Below are 20,000 nucleotides of genomic sequence, written 5' to 3' on the forward strand. Positions count from 1 at the left end.
AACTGGCCAGAAAAATAGGTGTTAAAACTGTGCCATACCTCGTTATGCTTCTTGATGGTCACCCCTACCATTATACAGAACCATCACTTAGTATGGTATCATCCTTAGGTCAGTTGTGAAGAGAATTTACAAAATATTAAAGAGTTATGTTTTTAAAAGTATCTGTAGTACTATATATACGTATATATATATTTTTTAAATGTTAAGTTTACTGTTAATGCTTTGATTTTTATTTTTTTTCAGTTTTGTTTGGGTCATTATGAGAATATTATCATTACTGCAGCTGATTAAGTTCCAATTATCTTTATCATTTTTAAATATGATGCCTTTTATGCCATTTCTAAATGATACTAATTAACTTGATATTGCTTGTTTTCTTACTTCAGATTTTATACGAAGCAAATTCCCCATAAGTTAGTGCAGCGGATAACAGAAGAAAATCTTGAAACATTCCTGAATGGATGGATGGATAATAAGGTTAGTATGCGTGGCTTCTTTCCTCTGTACCTCTTGTCCTTCACCTTTTTCCAGCTTGGGAACAGTTAAACAGTGTTTTTTTTTATATATATATGTTAAGAGTTAAATGATTTCTTAAAGAATGAATGATTTCAAGCCAAGATATTTTAGATATAACAAATTGATCTTAAAGATGGATACTTTGCTAGCATCTAGTAAAATTGTATTTGAGCATACTGCAGGTTGTGTTTGAGAAGAATACAACATTAAAAATAAATTTTTAATGTGCAGTTCTTGAATATTTGTACAAAAAGCCTTTCATTTGAAGAACTGCTGGAAATAAAAAAAATTTCATCACCATATTGCATTGTATGAATTTCAGATCATATTTGAAGGACTTTTTAAACTTTTTTTTTTTCCTCATTTTCTGTTAATAATATTTTAGGTCCGAGTGCTGATATTTGGCCGTTTAGACATCATCAGACTACGGTACCTAACAGTCGGATGGGAGTTTAGGGAGCGCGCAGTTATTGGGTAAGTGAGAGAAGAATTACTCGAGTATAGAATTCAGATACTTTATGTAACAGTAGACAAGAAGATGATATATATTTTGTTCCTTAACCTGATAATGCAAGGAAATGTTTGTGTTTTCTGTAGTATTGTTTTATGAATTATGTCTACACAGGTGGCTCCACAAGTGCTTAGAGACGAAGGGGTCAGTTAGTAGACTTTGTGACCTCACTTAATTTCACCTTTCCTTGAGTTTTGAGGATTTCTTTTTTTTCTTTCTTTCTTCCTTTTTTAATAATAATGGTAATAGTGATGATAATAATAATGATAATAATAATGATAATGATAATGATAATGATAATAACAATAACAATGCTATCAATATCAATACTGTTATTGGTATTATAATGTTATTGATATTACTAAGAGTAGTAGGATCATAAGAAAAAATATCCATAAATCAAGGAAAAGGGTAAATAGGTGAGATTGGTAGTATTAGTAATTAGCTCATTGGTGACTAAATACTTGTGGTGCCGCCTATATGTAGAGCTGGCTTGAATAAGTTTGTGGCCATCATAAAATTACCAAGCTGGGATTTTATCTGGTAACAATGTAAAGTGTTCAAATATAATGTTATAAATCTATTTGATAAATAAATAATGTTAAAAGAAGGTATAAGGAAATTCTGTCTCTCATATTTTAATATTTGAAAGGAAATGCACAAGAAAGCATATAAAAAGACTGACTTTCTGAAGGATAAGTGTTCTAGAATATTTATAATACTAATGAAAATGGGTAAATAGGATAAATACGGAAATGTGTAAATATATGATATGATTGTCTTTTGCCTACAGTTAATTTTCCATTTCAGTAATATTTACATCTTGATTACCATTTGACCTAAATGTTTGTCCAAAAAACAAAACCAAAGGTTTCTTATAAAATGATTAGCTCTTTGTTCAGTTATGAAGCAGTTGTTAATATATATGATTATATTTCATGTAATTTTTATAAAACACCAGTTGCTATCAGGTGCTACTTTCATGTCCTAACTTAGCCTAAATTGTTATCAATATTATGGAAAAGGAAGGGGAAAATAATGGTGGACAGTAATATCACTTGTCACTGTATAGTAATTTATAATTTTTTAATAATTATTTTAAATATGTATAGTTGTGAGAGTGTCAACCTGTTGGCAGGAAAGTATCATATCATGTTTTCTCACCCTTTTTTGTCTTGGCAGTAGAATATCAGCTCAATTTTTCAAAAATTTTGAAGGTGCCCAATTATGTCTAAATTTAGCTTGATTATATATGTTACACTAGATACTTCATGACTGAACAAAGGAAACAAATTAACTTGTATGGATAATGTTTACTTTGTTTTTGAGAACTATCACATCAACACAGGAATCGGTAAATTATATGCAAATGGAAAGGCCAATATAGGCAACAGACAGATGGTTATATTTTTATTTTTGTTTTAATTTCTTTTGTGATACATATTTACTTTTATAAATTACATGGAAGCATTTATCCTTTAACGAGTATAAGCTGTAGGCAATATAGTGATGACATTGGGTTAGGAAGCTTGTATATATGTAATGGTTTAAGATTAAAATGTACAGGATATACTTGTTTCTGAATAGTGCTAAAAGTAAAGCAACAAACAGTTCTACAACAAAGTAGCTTAAACAGTCAGCAATGAAAGAGCTAATAATAAAAAAAAAATTGCAGGTATGTACAGATGGACCGTGCGGACACAGACAGCATTCGCACGCGTTTCAGCGTATCCAACAAAGTGGATACACTTTTGGTATTCCATGAGGACATGCACGCTCCTGTTGCTTCTGCTGCCATGACTGACCTTCCATATCCTACGATGAAGGACATTATTGAAGGGAACAAATTCCTGGTCCTGCCTCGTCTCTCTTCCCAGGTGTGTGACTTGCAGATTGTTTGAGTCCGAAGGCTGTTGATTTATGTAATAGATGATTTGGTTCTGTTATGCATTTGCCTTATTTATGTCTATTCTTTCTGTATTTATATATTCTATTTGATTATTATTATACATTTTTTTTTTACTGAAGTATATTGATTGTTTTTCTCTTTCATTCTGTCAATTTTTAAAATAAATATTATGTATTTTAGATAAGAACAAGGATAGTAGGTGTAGATAAACAAAGAATAGGGTAAAGAAAGGTAATAATATTCATATCCTTCCAAAAGAAGAGGAATATATTGGACACTAGTGTTTTTTTAGATAAAAAAAACAAAACAATGGAAAAAAAATTATGAAATTTGAGTGAAGCGCATTAAAAATCATCCTATCCCTTGGAAACACCCTCACTGAGTTTAATACCTAAAGGCCACCACTATGTGTATTTCTAATTATTTTGTCCCTCTACCTCCGTGTGCATCAGTTATCCCCTTTGTTTTGTTGTTGAAAACATTGTTCGTTTGATTTTTCATGATTCTTTTCAATTAACTGAGTGGAGACTATTGGAATAATAGGAACAACAGTGGCATCTAGCATCTCTAGTGATTTTCTGTGTCTCATTTTGTTCTATTAAATGTTAGTATTTTTTAAATTTTCTGAGTATATGTTTATAAAATTGCTTCATACAGTAGTAATACTTTTATGAGGTCTTCGGGTTGGAAAAAAAACGCCAATTGGAAAAGAATATAGTAATATATAACTTTGGAAAATTTTACTAATTTGCTATATTATTTTCATTGCCCATATATAGAGATAATTCTTCTAGTATTGATTTTGTTTACCCTCTTCTTTCTCATATATCATCATCTAATTTTCTTAAGTAAGAATTTGCCATTAAATTTCTTTTAAGTTTGAACAGTATTTTCACAAAATCTGTGAAAGCCACTGTATTGAAAGAGAGAAAAACAGATTGTTAATGTTTAATTTGCAAATATGATGATCCTTTCAGTCTGTCTTTGATGCACTCTGCCCTGTGGAAAATGTGCGATCTCGCCGTCGTTTGTGTGTGGTTCTAGTGACCCAGGATGACCCAGCTCATGACCCCAGTAGAGCAGCGCTGCGTGAATATGCCTCTGGTGACCAGGCCAGAGAGAGGGACCGCGTTCGTTACACTTACATCTTTAGAGAAAAGCAGGTGGAATTCATGAATGCTCTTACAGCAGGTAACAGTCCAGTTTTTTATGTATTTTCATTCAGGTTACTGGAAAGAGATGTCAATTTTAAATGATTTGTATTACCTCAGTGTTGAATAAATCTTTGTGTGTGTGTGGGTGTGTATAAACATATAAATATGTGTGTGCTTGCGCGTGTGCGCACACACACACAGCACAAGCAAGCACGCACGCACGCACGCACGTACGTGTGTGTGTGTGTGTGTGTGTGTGTGTGTGTGTGTGTGTGTGTGTGTGTGTGTGTGTGTGTGTGTGTGTGTGTGTGTGTGTGTGTGTGTGTGTGTGTGTGTGTGTAAATATACATATGTATATATGTATATGTATATATGACAGATCATTTGACAGTTGACAGGTTAGTGGTGGTTATTTTAAATACAACAGTGTCATTCAAACATTCTACATTAAATCAGTTATCAACCTTTCATGTGCATATTTGCCTTGTTGGAAATAAATGAGTCTGGTGGGTTTACAGCTCCTTTTTACTTGTGGTCATTATGTGAAAGCTCTTTGCCTAATTGCTTTTGTTTGTTTTTGCTACTCTAGGAATCCAAGACTCCATGCGACTAAATGGAAATTACTCTCTTGTGGCTGGGGGATATTCAAATTAGGGAGGTTTAGATATTGTAAGAGCAAAAGCATCATTCTTTAACTGACCAGTTAAGTTTTTATCAAGTAAAGGTTAACAATTTGAGATTCTTAAAGATGTAGGAGATGGTTGAGTCACCAATGATGCTTTTATTGACTACCAAGAGAACTTACATCCACTAATTCATCTTTTAATTGCTTGGATTATGATCAGGCTCAGGTTCACCCGTTGAAACGAATCACCACATTGTCATTCTGTGGAGGAAGGACCAGAATCACCTGAAATATGAGTGGCTCGAAGGGGGCTGGGAGGTGGAGCCAGAGAAGCATAACACATCAAGGGAAGTATTGAAAGAAACAGTGCAAAGATTACTCCATTCCAACCAACCAATGACCTATGAAACTGTTGTGCAGGTAAGAAGTGCCAATTGATTACAGATTTCTTGGGGAATGAAACCCACATTTGTTTGTGTATGTCTGTGTATGTGTGTCTGTTTTAAGCATCTTAAGTGTGGTCTGTCATTCAGAATTTGAAGGCCTTGGCTAGGTTAATATGTGATTACATTTTCAGAATGCAAGTTATATCAGGGTATTTAGATGTAACTCTTATGTTATATTAATTGAGAGGCAGTACAAGTATGTTTTTAGGTTATGAGATTCCAATAATTGCATTTTAAATTTTTTATTTTTATTTATCATATTGAATTTGCAAATATCAAGTCATAATTAAGGAAGAAGAGATCGAAGGAGAGAATAGAAAATGAAATGTTTATCTATTTGTATCTATGCATTTATCAGTGTCTGTTTGTGTCTCATTCTGTCTATATCTAATATCAATGACATTACAATTGCTCATAGTAATTGGTATGTTATTATGCATTAATATGTGCATATTTTACATTTTTGTAAAATGTGATATACTTGCATGTAATATTATAGACAGACTAATGGAATACATTATGCTTTAGTTAACACTATCATGGAAATGCCATGAGCCAAATATTTATGACTTCAGTTTTAGTAGTGTAGTATTTTTTCTTAGCTTTTTAACCTGAGGATTGAAGGTAATATGTAATATTGATGTGCAATATTTGACATTGTTTGCTTAGCTTTTTTTTTACACTGAATGTGTTCTGAAACTAACCCAGCAGCTTTATTTAGAAGGTGATTGGTCCTCGATTAAATTTTATTATTTAAAAGGAGTTTGGGATTCATGGTAATCAAGAAACTCACTCGGGATTCTACTTCTTTAAGTCCAGGTTTTATAGAATTTGTATCTCTAATGAGAGTATGATTACTATTATTGAGATATTTTTCTTCTCTTGACAGATTTAAACAAAAAAATGATAATTACAGACTTTTATCCATGAAATAGATTTCAGAATTGGAAGTAAATATTTTTTCTCTTTCTCTTTGTTTGGAAGATAGTTTTGTTAAATACGAGAATGACATTTGAATTTTGTTTTTTATGTCGTGACCCAGTGACATAATTATTTTCATACTAAAGCATGCTGGACACTAATTGAAAATTTGCTCTCATAAAACAAAGATGAAAGGGAAAACATAATGTTTTTTTTTACTAAATAAGGTACATAAATCTTCGAAATTCTTTCCCTTCAAGGCATTGCTCTGTATTTCAGGAATTGTTTGATGAACATGCACAGGGCATTGTTTGGCGAATCATAAATAAACTAGTTTCAGTCCAAGATTATTTGAGGTAAGACTGAAAGTTATTATTGCTACTTTGAAAATTTGATTATTCTTTGATGTAGATTTAAATCTTTATGATGAGTTGTATTTGAGGGGAGAGAAAAGTTGGGATAGTAATGAATGTCATGTTTTAAGAGAAGAGTTTTCTAAAAATGTGTGATCACAAGAAGCCAGTTTTCTTTATCATTTGGAAAGCATTTAATTTGGTCCATTTTACTGATCATAAGATTTGTGTTTTTTCTAATTATCAGTGCCAATTTCACCTTTGCTTGCTAATACAGAGCTATAGTATGGCTTCCATATGTCTGTGCTTATGACATTTTGTTTAATTTTCATGCCCCAAAATATATTTTACAATACATTTAATGTGTCATTTTTTCACAAAGATATCTGCTTTATGTTGCTTTAGACTCACCCCTTTGTGCATATTCTAGTTTACCTGTAATTTCTCTTAGATATCACATATTGTGTCAGAGCAATCGTGTGAGTACTCTATTAACTAATAATTGTTTTTGCTTTGTAAAATTTCACAATCTCAACTTTCATTATAAGCATGCTAGTAAGCAAAGCAAAAATTTAACAATATCACAAACTTTTAATTAGATAAGTCAGCTTTGGTCAGATCAGAAACTTTTGATAACAATTTCACAGGCTATAGTTCTTAGCATGCAGATTCAAATTTAGCATAGATTTGAAGTAAATTTTATTGATGCCGAGCAAAAGTTATTTATTCATCTATCTGTGAATTTTTAGTTTTGAAAATACTTTTGTTTCTTATCCAAATGAATCTGGTTTATAAAGTGTGGGTCTTTTTTCTTTTTCTTTTCAGAGATAACATAACACAAGACGATATTGTACCAGCTGTGTCAATCTTCTTTACTGTACTATTTATAGTGGCAGGAGGATATGTAATGTCATACTTGGTGTGAGTATGTGCGATGTTCTGCCTTGTTTCTGTCTAAAAATGTATATTTGGAAGATGATGATTTTTTTTCTGCATATGCAATACTTTAATTCTTTTGTGCAGGAAACTGGAGGAGGAGAGAATTTCTGGCTCACAGACTACCTTTGTGGATCAGAATGGTAAAATCACGCCTATACCTCAGCTGCGTATCCATGAACTGCGCGGGGAAACTTACAATGGTCTTATTCGCTTGTTGAAGCCAGGCTGTAGAACCATTGTGGTCCTGTGTGACCCAAAGACTAAGCCCAAACTGATGCCAAAATTCCACAAAGCCTGTTGGCCGTACAGGAAGTAAGTGCCACCTCTTTACTGATCATATTATGTTTACACCTCAAAGGCTGGTAGAGGATGTTTTTTTCTTTTTCTCTTTCTATTTCTTTTCTTTCTACACATGAATGCAAGTTACTGAATCCACCTTATAGGAAAAATTTGATTGAGGATCAGGGTGATGGGAATATGCCATCATGAGAAATTTAGATGAAGGCTGCAGTGACGGGAATGACTCACCATGAGTGCATAAATTTCCTGTAGGAAGATCACTCACTGGGTTCTTATATTATTTCCACCAGTAAATGAGGGTGTGTAGTAGATGGGTGGTTCTACTACATGTATGGTTTATCTTTTTATAGAGTGATTGTGTGGTGAAGTGGAGTTCTAAAAGGGAGTCAGGTAGGCTCCCTGGTGAGCAAAGGAAAGGTCTGTCCTGTGTTGCTGCTGGTTGTTTGAAGTGTGTCTGGAGAATGATCGCTGAAATTGCCAGATTGTGGACCTTAGTGTGGCAAAATTTGGGAACGAGGGGAGCCTGCTTAACCCCTTCCCGACGGGTCACGCCTATAGGCGTCAAAACAAACTGCTCAAAATGTGGCGTGTAGCTGTATGCCAAAGCGCTACAAGGTGGTGATTCAACTTGATGTACCGAACACCTGCGCTCAAAGTCGGCGCATTGCCATTGATCGCCAGAGCGTAGAGTTTTTTTAGTTTTCTTCACCCGTCACCAAGGGGTTAAGTATTCATTCAGAGAACCGTGAGGTGTCTGGTGTCAACCAGTCAGGACTCAGCAATGAGTCGTGAGATTATACCTGAAGTGACCACTGAGGATGAGGCTAATGGAAGTATGCAGTGCATGAGTTATGCAGGTTGTGGGTTGTGGCTGCTGCAGGGGGACTAAATCATCCATGAAGAGTGCCAGCTCCAGGGAGGATCCTATTCTTGCCCACTGTGACTGGCAGCACTGGGTGTGTTACAGATAATTGAATATTACAAATAATTGAATATAAAAACATTAAAAAATGGCATATATAACAATGTTATCTATTGTTATTGTTATTGCACAGAGTCATAAACTACTTAGTTAAATGGTATGTAGCATGTGCAAGGAAAACAGTTGATTACCATCTTGATACAACATATCAAATTACAAATATAGACCTTGGAAAAGGACAAAAAAAAAATGCTTATACAGTCAAGGAGTCAAGATACCACAAATGGGTGTTCATGTGTACCAGGCCCAACTCTCCCAGGCTTGGGAGACTCGCCACTCAAGTAAGCCTAATGCAAAGCACCCAGATGCAGTGGGTTAATAGATTAGATAATTTGCTCTGTTAAGTTTTGGAAATGTACCATAATTTATTGAGCTCAGGGCTGGCAGTCCTAAAAGATCCTAGGATTTAAGAAGTGTCTCAGTTTAAGCCATATTTTAGTGTTAACACTTAACTAGAATTAACATTTACATTGTCAAGCACCCTTTCATGATGATTCAAAGTGATAGCAAGATAAATTAATATATAGTGAATCTGACATATTATAACTAGAATGTTATACATTTGATATCTTTTGTATGTAAATGTACTATCTTCTACATGTCACCATATTAGCAAGTGGGACCATTTCTATTTCTCAAATAAAGCACTGCAGTGAAACTGGGAGACTCAGCTCAATTAACATTTGAGAGTAAATCAAACGGGTCCACCAAGTTTACTAATGTGAACTTCACCTTCAGCATGCAGAAAATTGGAATAGAGTGTCTTGCAGCCTACCATTCAGTGAAAAAATTATCACAAGTTTTATATCTTCAGATATTTTTCACTTGCACTTTGACATGTAATTTGTTGACAACTGCATGATTAGGTTTGGTTTAGTAGTGCTCCTCTTCAGTTTGACCCATTGATATAATCAGATATGTTAAAACTATTCTAAAAACAGTATTTATAAATTAATATTCTCCCTCAACCATAGTTAACCACCACTGGCCTCATTTGCATTATTGTTGTCTGGATCTCATATGGACAGTTTATAGACTATCCATCCACGTGTCAGACAACTCCAAAGTTGTCCTGCACTTTTAGGGAAAAATCAAGTGTCAAAGATTTAATTTAGGATGTGTAGACAAAATTACAGACAAGGGTTTCTTTTTTTCTTGGGGTCTATGACCTTTCATGAATAATAGCCCAGATTTTTTTGTTGCATACAATACAGATAAATATAAGTATACCTTACTTGTGCGTATATATTCCTTTTCAAATAATCTTTGAATGTTGTAAAGGTTGGTGGCTCTTAGAATGTAGTATTACAGGTATTTAAAAAGTTGTATTTATCAAACAAAATTGATTAGAAGAAAATGTTGAATATTTATGAGCAGAGCGTGTCAGGATTTTTTTTATGACTATGCTGGCATTCAGATTTTAATTCAGTAATGGCATTACACCTTTTTTCAGGCACATTCTATAGATGTGTATTGAAGTACTAAATATATTAACTGCTTATTCTCCTTTCAGGAACAAAACCCTCATGTTTGCCTTCCTGAACATTGAGAGAGCATCAGCCATGGAGTGGTATAAACGCATATTGGTCTTAGGGCTTCCAGAACCCAGGGATTTAAACATTAATCCCAAAAACACCATTGGAACTGTGATTGCTCTCAATGGCCACAGGAAATATTACTGTCTGTACCATGCTAAGCATCCAGAGAGCATATTTGGGGTAAGATATAGTATTGTGTTTACTTTTTTGGTTTCATTTACTGAAAGTCAAAGAATAGCAGATAAACCGCTGTAGATGATTTTACTGATATTTAATATAAACATCTGAACAACTTAAATTATGTAGAATCATTCACTAAGAAGCATACTGTTATAAGTGTAATATTTCCACTGCCTGCCAACAGCACTAAATATTTGCACTTCTTGTACCTACTAATCAGAGTAGTACATTGTTAAGGTACCTTAGGTAGACTGCATGTCTTTTTAATATGTTTATCTATATATTTATAATTTCTTTAAATTAATTTTAGTGCACATGCATTCACAGTGCAAAAGATTATTCAACATCAAAGAACAGAATTATACTGTTTACATGGTATTAGATTAAATGTTTTGGCTTCATCTTCTGTTTTAAGAAATAAACATTCTGGACATGAATAATACCTATTTTAAACTAGATATAAATTAAAGATTTCTACAATTTGCAGGCAAGAGTATAATACAACTAATTTCTTTACTGAAAAACATGTAAGCCACAGCAGTGTTTGTCTTTTGCTTTATGATCTTTAGGAATTTACATAAAGGAAGGTGCAAGTGGACTGGTCTTTTCATCAACCATTGGACTCGGTTGTGTTTTTTGTAGTTCGTAGTAGAAAATAAAAAGATTTTATTTTTGTGAAGGCTAGCATTAGAATTAAGGGTATTGTATGTTATCTGTAGAAATGTTTGTAAATGTATCTAATGCATTCTGTTTATTTTAGACTGCTCCAAGTCCTGGAGCACCGGAAACTGAAAACTTACGACGGAGAGTAAGTACAAGTGCAACATTTTGGGATTATCTCAATACCATTAACCATTCTTTCAGCTTGGGAATGTTGATGTTGATGTTAGTACTTTTCTATGGTTTGGCATGGACCATATTAGTATAAACATTCTTTATTTAATGGTAACACAGCCACCAAATAATATGTGGGAATACAGGAGTTATAGTCACAGTTTCCTGACCAATACATTGATCTCCATCTTTCAAGTTGTAATTGTTGAGAAGAAAAAAATACCCTTATCTTACAATTGTTCCTATGTAAAACATTTAGTTTGAGATTGTCCTAAGTTGCCTCTTCAAACTAATGTGATAATATGCTCTTTCCCTCTTGTAGATTCAAATCCACAAGTGAAAAAAAATTAGTAATTTGAAAGTTTTCCTATTTGTTGAGATCACAAATAGAGAGAACTTATGCTTCCAGTGCTGTGATATTCAGAAAATACAAACTCCTCTCTCACATGTACTGAAAATTTTGAAAAAACATGAAACCATGGTTATCTCATGCAAGTTACAGAAAAGCTCATGGTGAGCAGAATAATGTGTGTTACCCATTTCACACAGGTTTACAGATATATAAGTAATTGTTCAAGTTATGGATACATAAGTGGACGGAAGGCTTAGGAGGAAACAGGGAATTATTATATATATAAGTTTCTTCATAAACACCAGACATGAAACATACTTTCTAGTTGCTAATAATTTTTAATTTGGTAATTATATTAAGTATATGGTTGAGTGTACTATTTCAATTCTTCAGCTCCTGTTTCTCCCTCACTTCCTCTCTCTTTTGTTTACTGGGATGTCTTGAAAGTGTTTGGAAAGGACACAGGAAGAATACATGTACTTGCGATTTTATGAACATCTGTGAATATCCGGTTTATTTTTTGTAATTCATTTCATTACTTTTTTCCATTGTTCTGTCTATTAGTTTATGCTTCCTTTTTTTCCCCCTTGTTTTCCCATTTTTCTTTTTCTTTTCTTTTTAAGTTTGATTTACCTTTCACTTTCTCAGGATGATAGTTCTCAAGATGATTGGTTCATGATGAAAATATTTTAAATACTTTTTTTTTTTTTGTACATTGAATCAAAAAACTAATATTCATGAGTTTGTTTGCCTTCATTGTTCTACATGTCCAGATCATTAAACCCTCCCATTTATATTCTGCTTTATGTCTCTCTTCTTCTTTGACTCTGTCTCAAGTCATCAACATTAGATTTTCCTCAATGATTGCACTACCATCCACAGCATGGACATTCGAGCATCAGTGGCGACTTCATGGGCTTCAGCGACAATGATTCCGAGTCGGACTCTGATGTGGAGGCAGGAGATGCTAGGAAGGATTCTGTTGCATCAGATGTAAGTTTCTTGTTATCTTCTTTGTGTTGTTTTTTTGTGAGAAGGAATCGATTGTTAGCAAGAGTTGCCAATGTTAAGATTTGTCTGATTGGTTGGGTATAGTTGTGCAGTGATTACCCTAGCTATATTTGTTTATATGCAACCATTATTTTTCCTTATGCTTCACAATATTTTTAGAAAGTATTAATTTATTAACTCTTAAACTCATTTACTTTTTATATATTATTCATTGTGGATAAACATTTACATGTTCAGATTTTAAACTGAAATCCATGTACAGTAATCTAATAAGTATTTTCTTATTGCTGAAACTTGACAATGAATCAAGCACAGTACAGAAAATGTGTGAGGAGTGGGTTACTTTTCTATTACACTGCATCATTTTTTTTTGTTTAAGACATATTGGTGTATAATTTTTTCACAATTTACAGCAGCTCGTGTTAGCCCCACAATGCTATATTATGCATTCTTTTTTTCAGAAACCTTTACTCAATTACTACAGTAATATACTCTTTGAGGACCAACTTCTTGAAGATCTCAGTAACTGGTTGGATCGCCTCTTTGAAGGAACAACTCATCGTTACCACATCAATTACTGGCCAGATTGGCCTGGCAAATAAATATGCATATTGTGTATGATTGACTCTAGGGTTGTAAATCACTATTCATATATTGTGCTATAGTCCAGCTCTATCCCAGAATATAAACATTATTATAGAATTAAGAGGAGAGATGTTACCAAAATATTATAACGTGAAAGGTTACTTTAAGTTTTCATTCTATCAGTGAAAGAAATGTAATGATAATGAATATAGGTATTAATTTCCTTTCATGACTGTGGAAATAATCTTCTGTTAAAAGATCTGGATAACTCTTAATGATCTTTAGTATTAGGATCTGTGAATTACATTTTTTGTTTTCTTGTTTAAAAAATGTTGCATGTTCCAGTATGTGTCAAGTAAATACATACTGGCATTATACCCAATAATTCCCTGATATAATGTAGCTGCATATCTTGTTCTAATGGAAGATTTAGTGTTAAGAAATGAGGTCAAGGCACCAGACATTTTCATGAGGAATAAGATGTTATTCCTTCTTACTCACACTGCCTAAATCTGCCTGAAACAGCATCTCATGAACACAATGATAATCAGAACTGAGATTCTCAAAAGGTCGTAATGCCCATACATTTATTTTTTCGTATTTAGTACCATAAATAAGGATGGGGACATTTTCAAAGCATTACTGATTAAATGTAGTTAAACTTTAATAAAAACTACTTACATTGGGTAATACTACATTGTCAATGTACAGGAAGAAAGGCTAATTTGTGGTGTATGATGATGTATGTTTTACATGATTAGAAAGTATTACAAGGTAAATGTGTTTAGAACTACTTGTATGCACATCAGGGTAATGATAAATTTTGTTTACTTAAGGTCACATAAAGGGGCTTTCAGAGGTCCATGCATTGATGTACAATGTACAGTACAGTTTTACTAAAGTTTTAAAAATATAATTCACATTTGTCGTAGAAGCAACTAAGTTTTATGTGGAGTACTCTTCACATAAGCATTTTTATATTATAGTACTCTACATAGAAATTTGACTGTTCTATTATTGGAGGTCACAGAGTTTGAGCTTTGTTTAAGTGTACAGTATTACGATATTTTGAAAAAAACAGGCACTGCTTATATGCTCATACCTGAAGTTTGTTGTACTAGTCATATGTTTTGTTCACAACCGGGTAGTATGATGATAGCTGAACATAGCTTATGGTTTTAAAACTAAATATTCAGCAGTTCCTCCTCATACTGTTCAATAGTAGGCAGATGTAAATATGCATGCAAGTATTTTTATTTTTTGTTCTTAGCAGACTAATTTGCACTACACATTCTATCTCACACATTCATCTTTTCCCCATTTGCTCACTAAACCTCAATGTTCACACGTTTGCAATCCAATTTTTATTTTTTTGGTGTAACATGTATGTAAGAACAATACTGTCCTTTATATATATGATGTTCTTGAAATAAGTATTTGTAATTGTGATTCACAGGCTAAGAGTGTGGTTTTATGAAAAAAGATTTTTAAAAAATGTCAGGAAAAAAAAATGTCCAAGAGGCAGTAAGCACACACAAATTTAACAACTTCAGCTTTGCTTACTCATTATAGTCATAGTTGTAGATTCAGATATAAAAAACATATACTGTAGATATCACAGGATGAAGTGCATATGTAATAAGAAATGTGGAGAGTAGTTGTAGCAATGAATCTAAGATTGACTCTGGAGTTAATCCTTCCATTATTTCATATGAAATGCAAGATCTACATGGCATTATTATTTTTCTATTTTGTTGTATATTAAATAATATTTGCAGACTAATTTAGCATTGCCCTGGTTCATAAAACACTTAATGAATAACCTTATCAAGTTCTATTTCCTTCTCCATTTGAGTAATTTTGTGCCATAAATAAATTAGTAAGGCCCTGTCCACACAACGGGTAGTGCAAACATGGGTAAAACTGTTACCACATAGGATGGTTGGTGGGAATGAGTACTGATTATATTACAAGCAGACACACATCATGCTCAAATCTAGGAACATAGTGCTGCCAGATTTAAGGGATTCCAAGACACTTCAAACATGTCTGCTAGAGGGCACACTCATTTTTTGTCAAGAGTCGGACCAAGACTAGGCAGTCGAGGGCAAGATTTAGTGTTAGAGTACCTCAAGAATAGGCACAGCTAAAATAATGGATTGCCTATGGTTTCTCACTTACGACTTCATCTGTGATTGTAATTTTGTAACTGTATGCGCCCACACAGCCACTCTCTCTCGTGTGGATGGGGCCTAAGCATAGTATGTAAGGAAAGTGTGATTTGAGTGAGAAATTGGCAGACAGGGAAAAGGAATCATTATTTATGTGAACTGCAAATAAAAATGCCCCATTTCCTCGTTTATTGAATGCTCTTAGTATCAGATGAAATTCTCAATGGTTTCAATTTCTAAAGGATAGAATTGCAGTGATAAAAACTGTATATACATATTTAGCCTTGCTCTATAGAATAAATATTGTAGTCAGCAAAAAAAAAAAATTTTTTTTTTTCTTTTTTTGTTATATTTCTGCCATATCTCAAAAATGTTAAATTCCATCAATACGAAGATGGTCATGTATAAAGATAAAATTATGGAGAAATTTCAGTTATATACTGAATGTGTACTTGTATGTTTTTGCATGTTTATACCCTGTGTAGAACTGAACTGTTATAAACTTACCTTCTTAAAATTACATGCTTTAGTTTGAATGAAGTTAGATTACAACTAAATTTGAAGGGGAAAACTTCTCTTAAGTTAATGTTTATCAGGTCTTCCCTTCAAATTATGCATTTGATAGATATATCAAATAATATACAGGATTCCAGGATTCCTGTATGAAGACATATAGTCTAGTCACTTTGTCAGCCAGACCTTTGAATATTAATAAACTCTAAATCCTTACAAACAGTTTTATTTAAGGATACAAAAACTCACAACACAGTTTATATATTTTTTTCTTTTTTCAATGACTTAGGACAGTGCTTTCTCAATCAGGCAACAAGTATTTTCCAATTGATCATTGAACAATCTCAATACTTGTGTTCAAATTGGATCCTATACACTATTTACAATGATACCATTATACCCATCCTCCCCACATGATGCAGACCATAAGTGAAAAACTAAATATTCTCCTTAAAAAATGGGGTAAGGGTCAGGTCTAATTTAGTGAACTAAATACAGAAGTAGTTTGGGTTGGATGGGCAATGGCGACAAAGGTACAAATATTCAATCACTATCATTATTTTACAATAACTTTATTACAAGGCCCCATGGGAGCAACCATTTTTAAACAAAGCAAAACGTAATTGGTAAGAATACCTCATATTAGTCCTCTAGACTAAAAACAGAAAAATAGGTACAGTGACCACCTACATCAAGGAAAACAAGGGAGAGGGAACAATTCAATAATAGTAAAGATGAACACGTCATTTCTTCTATGAAAGTGGAAACAAAAAGTACAAACAAGATTACAATGAGCTATTGGGAGAGTCCATGACACAGATTACATAAGCGTATAATTAGCTGTGTAACCATTGGAGGGGTAAAGCACAGCACATTCGAGAGAGGACCGACGAGTCTTGAGGCCATATTTTCCTCATGCAAATACACAATTCTTTTTTTTTGTTTTTGTTTTTAATTCTGACGTTCTATTACATGTTGCAAACTAATGAGCAAAGGATACAGATCAAGATTTGACACTTGTGTCTCCTTTATAAGACAAAGCATCAATATACAGTTATATATTAGAATGGGCAGCTAAGCATACACCAGCCTTCATGATGTCTAAGTTCTAACATCCCAGCTTCTACATCAAACTTGTCAATGTGGTTTAATGTTTACTGATAGCAGGATAATTTGTGATTATCGTAGTTACTACAAGACAAATTACCTGATTCTTACAAGCAGGTATGTTTGAATATTCCACTCCTATACATACTGATCATCTTACCACAAAATTTCCACTTTCAGAATCACTGGGTATATAAATGGTAATTAAGGATGATCTTTGGCAGTGCATACAATAAATTAATCATGTACCATAAATCTAGACTTTCGAAACTGTTTTACGATACACCCATGAAATACTAAAATAGATAACACTTTCAGTACAATAAAGAACGTAAGTAATTCCCTTTTCATAACCAGAAAACAACTGCCTGTAACATTATTTCCATTCAAATAATCCAGATTGGATGGCACAATATAGGTCTTAATTTACCAACATAAGCCTTCAATGCCTAATACAAAGCAACAACAATTTCTTCTGATGCTCATTAAACAAAAACTTCAATTAGGTTGAATGCATATAACACTTTCCAAAGAATAACTTTTCTCAATCATTCTCTCTATGCTTCTACCACCGGTCTACATCTTAAACTATCTATCTCAACTGCTCATTCAAGCAACCTACACTACAGCCATTAATCGTCTTGACTAACCTATCTAGAACTAACCTTGCACACGCACTTGCTCGTTAAAATTATACAAAATAAAGAAAGAAAAATAGAAAAAAGAAAAAAGTGAAGAACAATCACAGATTGCTGAGCCTTGCTGAATCCTCATAACTCACGTGCAAACAACCTTGTGATTCTTCATACCCCTTACCTTGCTAATGATATCTCAATCCTAATATATTTTTCAAGTTTAATTTAGCAGTTCCTCATAACTTTTTTTGTTTTTTTTCATATGTACTTTTTTTGTTTTTCATTTTTTTTATCATCATATCATTCTGATTGGTTTATAATCTTCAAAAACAAAAATCCAAATGACTAATACAATGATAAATTTAATATAAACATTTCATCATTATCTATTCTAATTTTAATTTACCAGTGCATCTACATATGATCTTTATTTTTTCCCTTGAGGATGCATGCCCAACTGTACTTTTCACACACTTTATACAAGGCATCACTTAATCCAGAACATGTAGTATTGCATATATAAAGAAGCTTTCAATGCTTTTAAAGGTTCTTCCTATAGCCATATTAAATGCATTTATGAACATTCTTCTATACATTCCTTTATGAAGATTCAGTATTTCATATTTCTGTACACTTCATGTGCAGTATTGTAAGTAGAATACGTAAGTTCTAAACAACAAACTTTGCTTGTCCTTTTCTTTGGTTTTGGACTTATTTCTAGCTCTGCTTTGCCCATGCATTTTTTATGCCTGTTAAGTTCTTGAAGTTGGAATTTCCAAGTATGCCACCATCAGTTGCGATGAATCTGCAGCACACATTGCCCAGTAGCATCCTTCAACCCGGAGATGGTCCATTTAGGTTCAGCAGTATCATCAAACTGACCATCATCCTCTGGTGCTGAATCAGTAACCTCACTCATTGGAGAGCTACGCCCACTCTGTATAAGAGAAAAGCACACAACTTAGTTGCATCAAATAGGTTTTACAAAAGTGTACTCAAATTGCAGATGGGAAAAGTGTCTTATCTCTTATGTAGTAGATAGTCGTTTATATTATTATTCATACACACCTGAAAACTTACCTCTTCCATATTGATGGGTTCATGACTGGAGGAGTCTAACGGAGGGCTGGGGGGGCCAATATCACAGTCATCTGTCTCCCTCACCATAATCATATATTCTGCATTGTTCAATGGGAAGACACGTTGTTCATATGGAACTACACCCTGTAAAAATGAAGGTATATTATAAACTAGTCTCTATGATGGTAGGGTCTTTAAAGCCATGTCATTATAAAACCTTATCTACAAACATTCAGATCAAATTTTAACTAAATATTTAAATAAATAGATCTATATATAAACATCCATTCAATACCTTTTCATATATATATTTTCTAATTTACAAGACATAAGCAAAAACATATACACACCAAAGATTTCACTTCCTTCAAGCACTTACCTCCATTCTTTCTGTTAAACTGTCATCCAAGCCAAGGAATCCCCGAGATCGGCTTCCACTGCTGAAGGTGCGGTTACGACGGCTACCGGGCAGATGTGAAGATGGAGTGGAAGATGACGTGGAAGTGGTGAGTGGCGCAGTGCTTAGTGAGGTGGTTGTGGCTTGGGATGTAGATGAAGTTAAGGGGTTGTATATACATCCTCCCAGCTGGGAGTTGTGGACAAGAAGCTGGCCTGACTGGGATTGCGAATTGCCAGAATACCCAGAGAGTTGTGTAGTACTATTGGATAATGTAGACATGGGAGAAGTGATGGATAAACTTGATGTTGGGAAAGCTGAAGCACTAGAGACTGCTGGGACTGCTGAGAGGGATGAAGATTGATTGGAGTCTTCCGAAGGAGCTAGAGGTGTGGTGGGAGGAGTGGCTAGGGGTGATATGGTGTCACTTGCTGGATCAGGTGGCCTTGGAGACAACGGATGGTCTGTCGGGGCGAAACAACATATCGAAAAGTTAACAATCACCAAGTTCATAAGATGTATGATCCCCTTTTTAACGGGATCATCCTGGGAAAGGGTTCAAGGAAATTATCTTGCCTTCCTGTAACTGTTCTTCCTTTATCATTAAATTTATTACAACTGTATAGCTTTTCATATCAAACTCTTTGGGATTCTTTGGGATACACAGGGAATGTCATACATGGGGAGAAAAGTAAAATAATACTTGATAATAATAACAATAAAGATGATACAAAAACAATATCTAATAATTTTTTTTGAACAGAGACAGTACCAAATTACAAAAAAATTACCAAAGGGGTGAAAAAAAGATAAGCAAGTGGGAGGAGACAGTAACTGAGCCAAACAACCCTACGGACTAAAGGCCCACCTGGTGTATTAGTTCCTGAGGAGTCCGTCCGTCGTGACCTCGAGGACCTGGAGGTAACTTGCATATGGAGATG

The 20,000-nt window shown here is 33.8% G+C and overlaps 2 protein-coding genes across 3 annotated transcripts in view; one reads left to right on the plus strand and one right to left on the minus strand.

Annotated features, from left to right (window-relative positions):
- The window catches only part of LOC125047077 (dnaJ homolog subfamily C member 16-like), a 23,895-nt gene extending 8,385 nt beyond the window's left edge, over positions 1 to 15,510 (plus strand). The window contains 14 exon segments of the mRNA XM_047645174.1: positions 1 to 108; positions 387 to 404; positions 407 to 477; positions 902 to 990; positions 2,703 to 2,904; positions 3,914 to 4,127; positions 4,936 to 5,135; positions 6,362 to 6,438; positions 7,261 to 7,356; positions 7,459 to 7,686; positions 10,170 to 10,374; positions 11,135 to 11,182; positions 12,443 to 12,553; positions 13,033 to 15,510. The exon segment at positions 1 to 108 is cut by the window's left edge and continues 22 nt beyond it. Of these exon segments, the coding sequence (XP_047501130.1) occupies positions 1 to 108; positions 387 to 404; positions 407 to 477; positions 902 to 990; positions 2,703 to 2,904; positions 3,914 to 4,127; positions 4,936 to 5,135; positions 6,362 to 6,438; positions 7,261 to 7,356; positions 7,459 to 7,686; positions 10,170 to 10,374; positions 11,135 to 11,182; positions 12,443 to 12,553; positions 13,033 to 13,173 (1,808 nt within the window). The 3' untranslated portion in view covers positions 13,174 to 15,510.
- Positions 15,511 to 16,092: 582 nt separating this feature from the next.
- Positions 16,093 to 20,000, minus strand: part of LOC125047076 (KAT8 regulatory NSL complex subunit 1-like) — an 87,356-nt gene continuing 83,448 nt past the window's right edge. For both annotated transcript variants that reach the window (XM_047645172.1, XM_047645173.1), the window contains exons 9-12: positions 19,928 to 20,000; positions 19,042 to 19,523; positions 18,663 to 18,806; positions 16,093 to 18,519 (exon numbers count right to left, since the gene is read on the minus strand). The exon at positions 19,928 to 20,000 is cut by the window's right edge and continues 81 nt beyond it. In XM_047645172.1, coding sequence (XP_047501128.1) covers positions 18,373 to 18,519; positions 18,663 to 18,806; positions 19,042 to 19,523; positions 19,928 to 20,000 — 846 coding nt within the window. In that variant the 3' untranslated portion in view covers positions 16,093 to 18,372. The remainder of the gene's footprint in view (positions 18,520 to 18,662; positions 18,807 to 19,041; positions 19,524 to 19,927) is intronic.

Source organism: Penaeus chinensis, chromosome 40, assembly GCF_019202785.1.
Source record: "Penaeus chinensis breed Huanghai No. 1 chromosome 40, ASM1920278v2, whole genome shotgun sequence".
In the NCBI taxonomy this organism is placed as follows: Eukaryota; Metazoa; Arthropoda; class Malacostraca; order Decapoda; family Penaeidae; genus Penaeus; species Penaeus chinensis.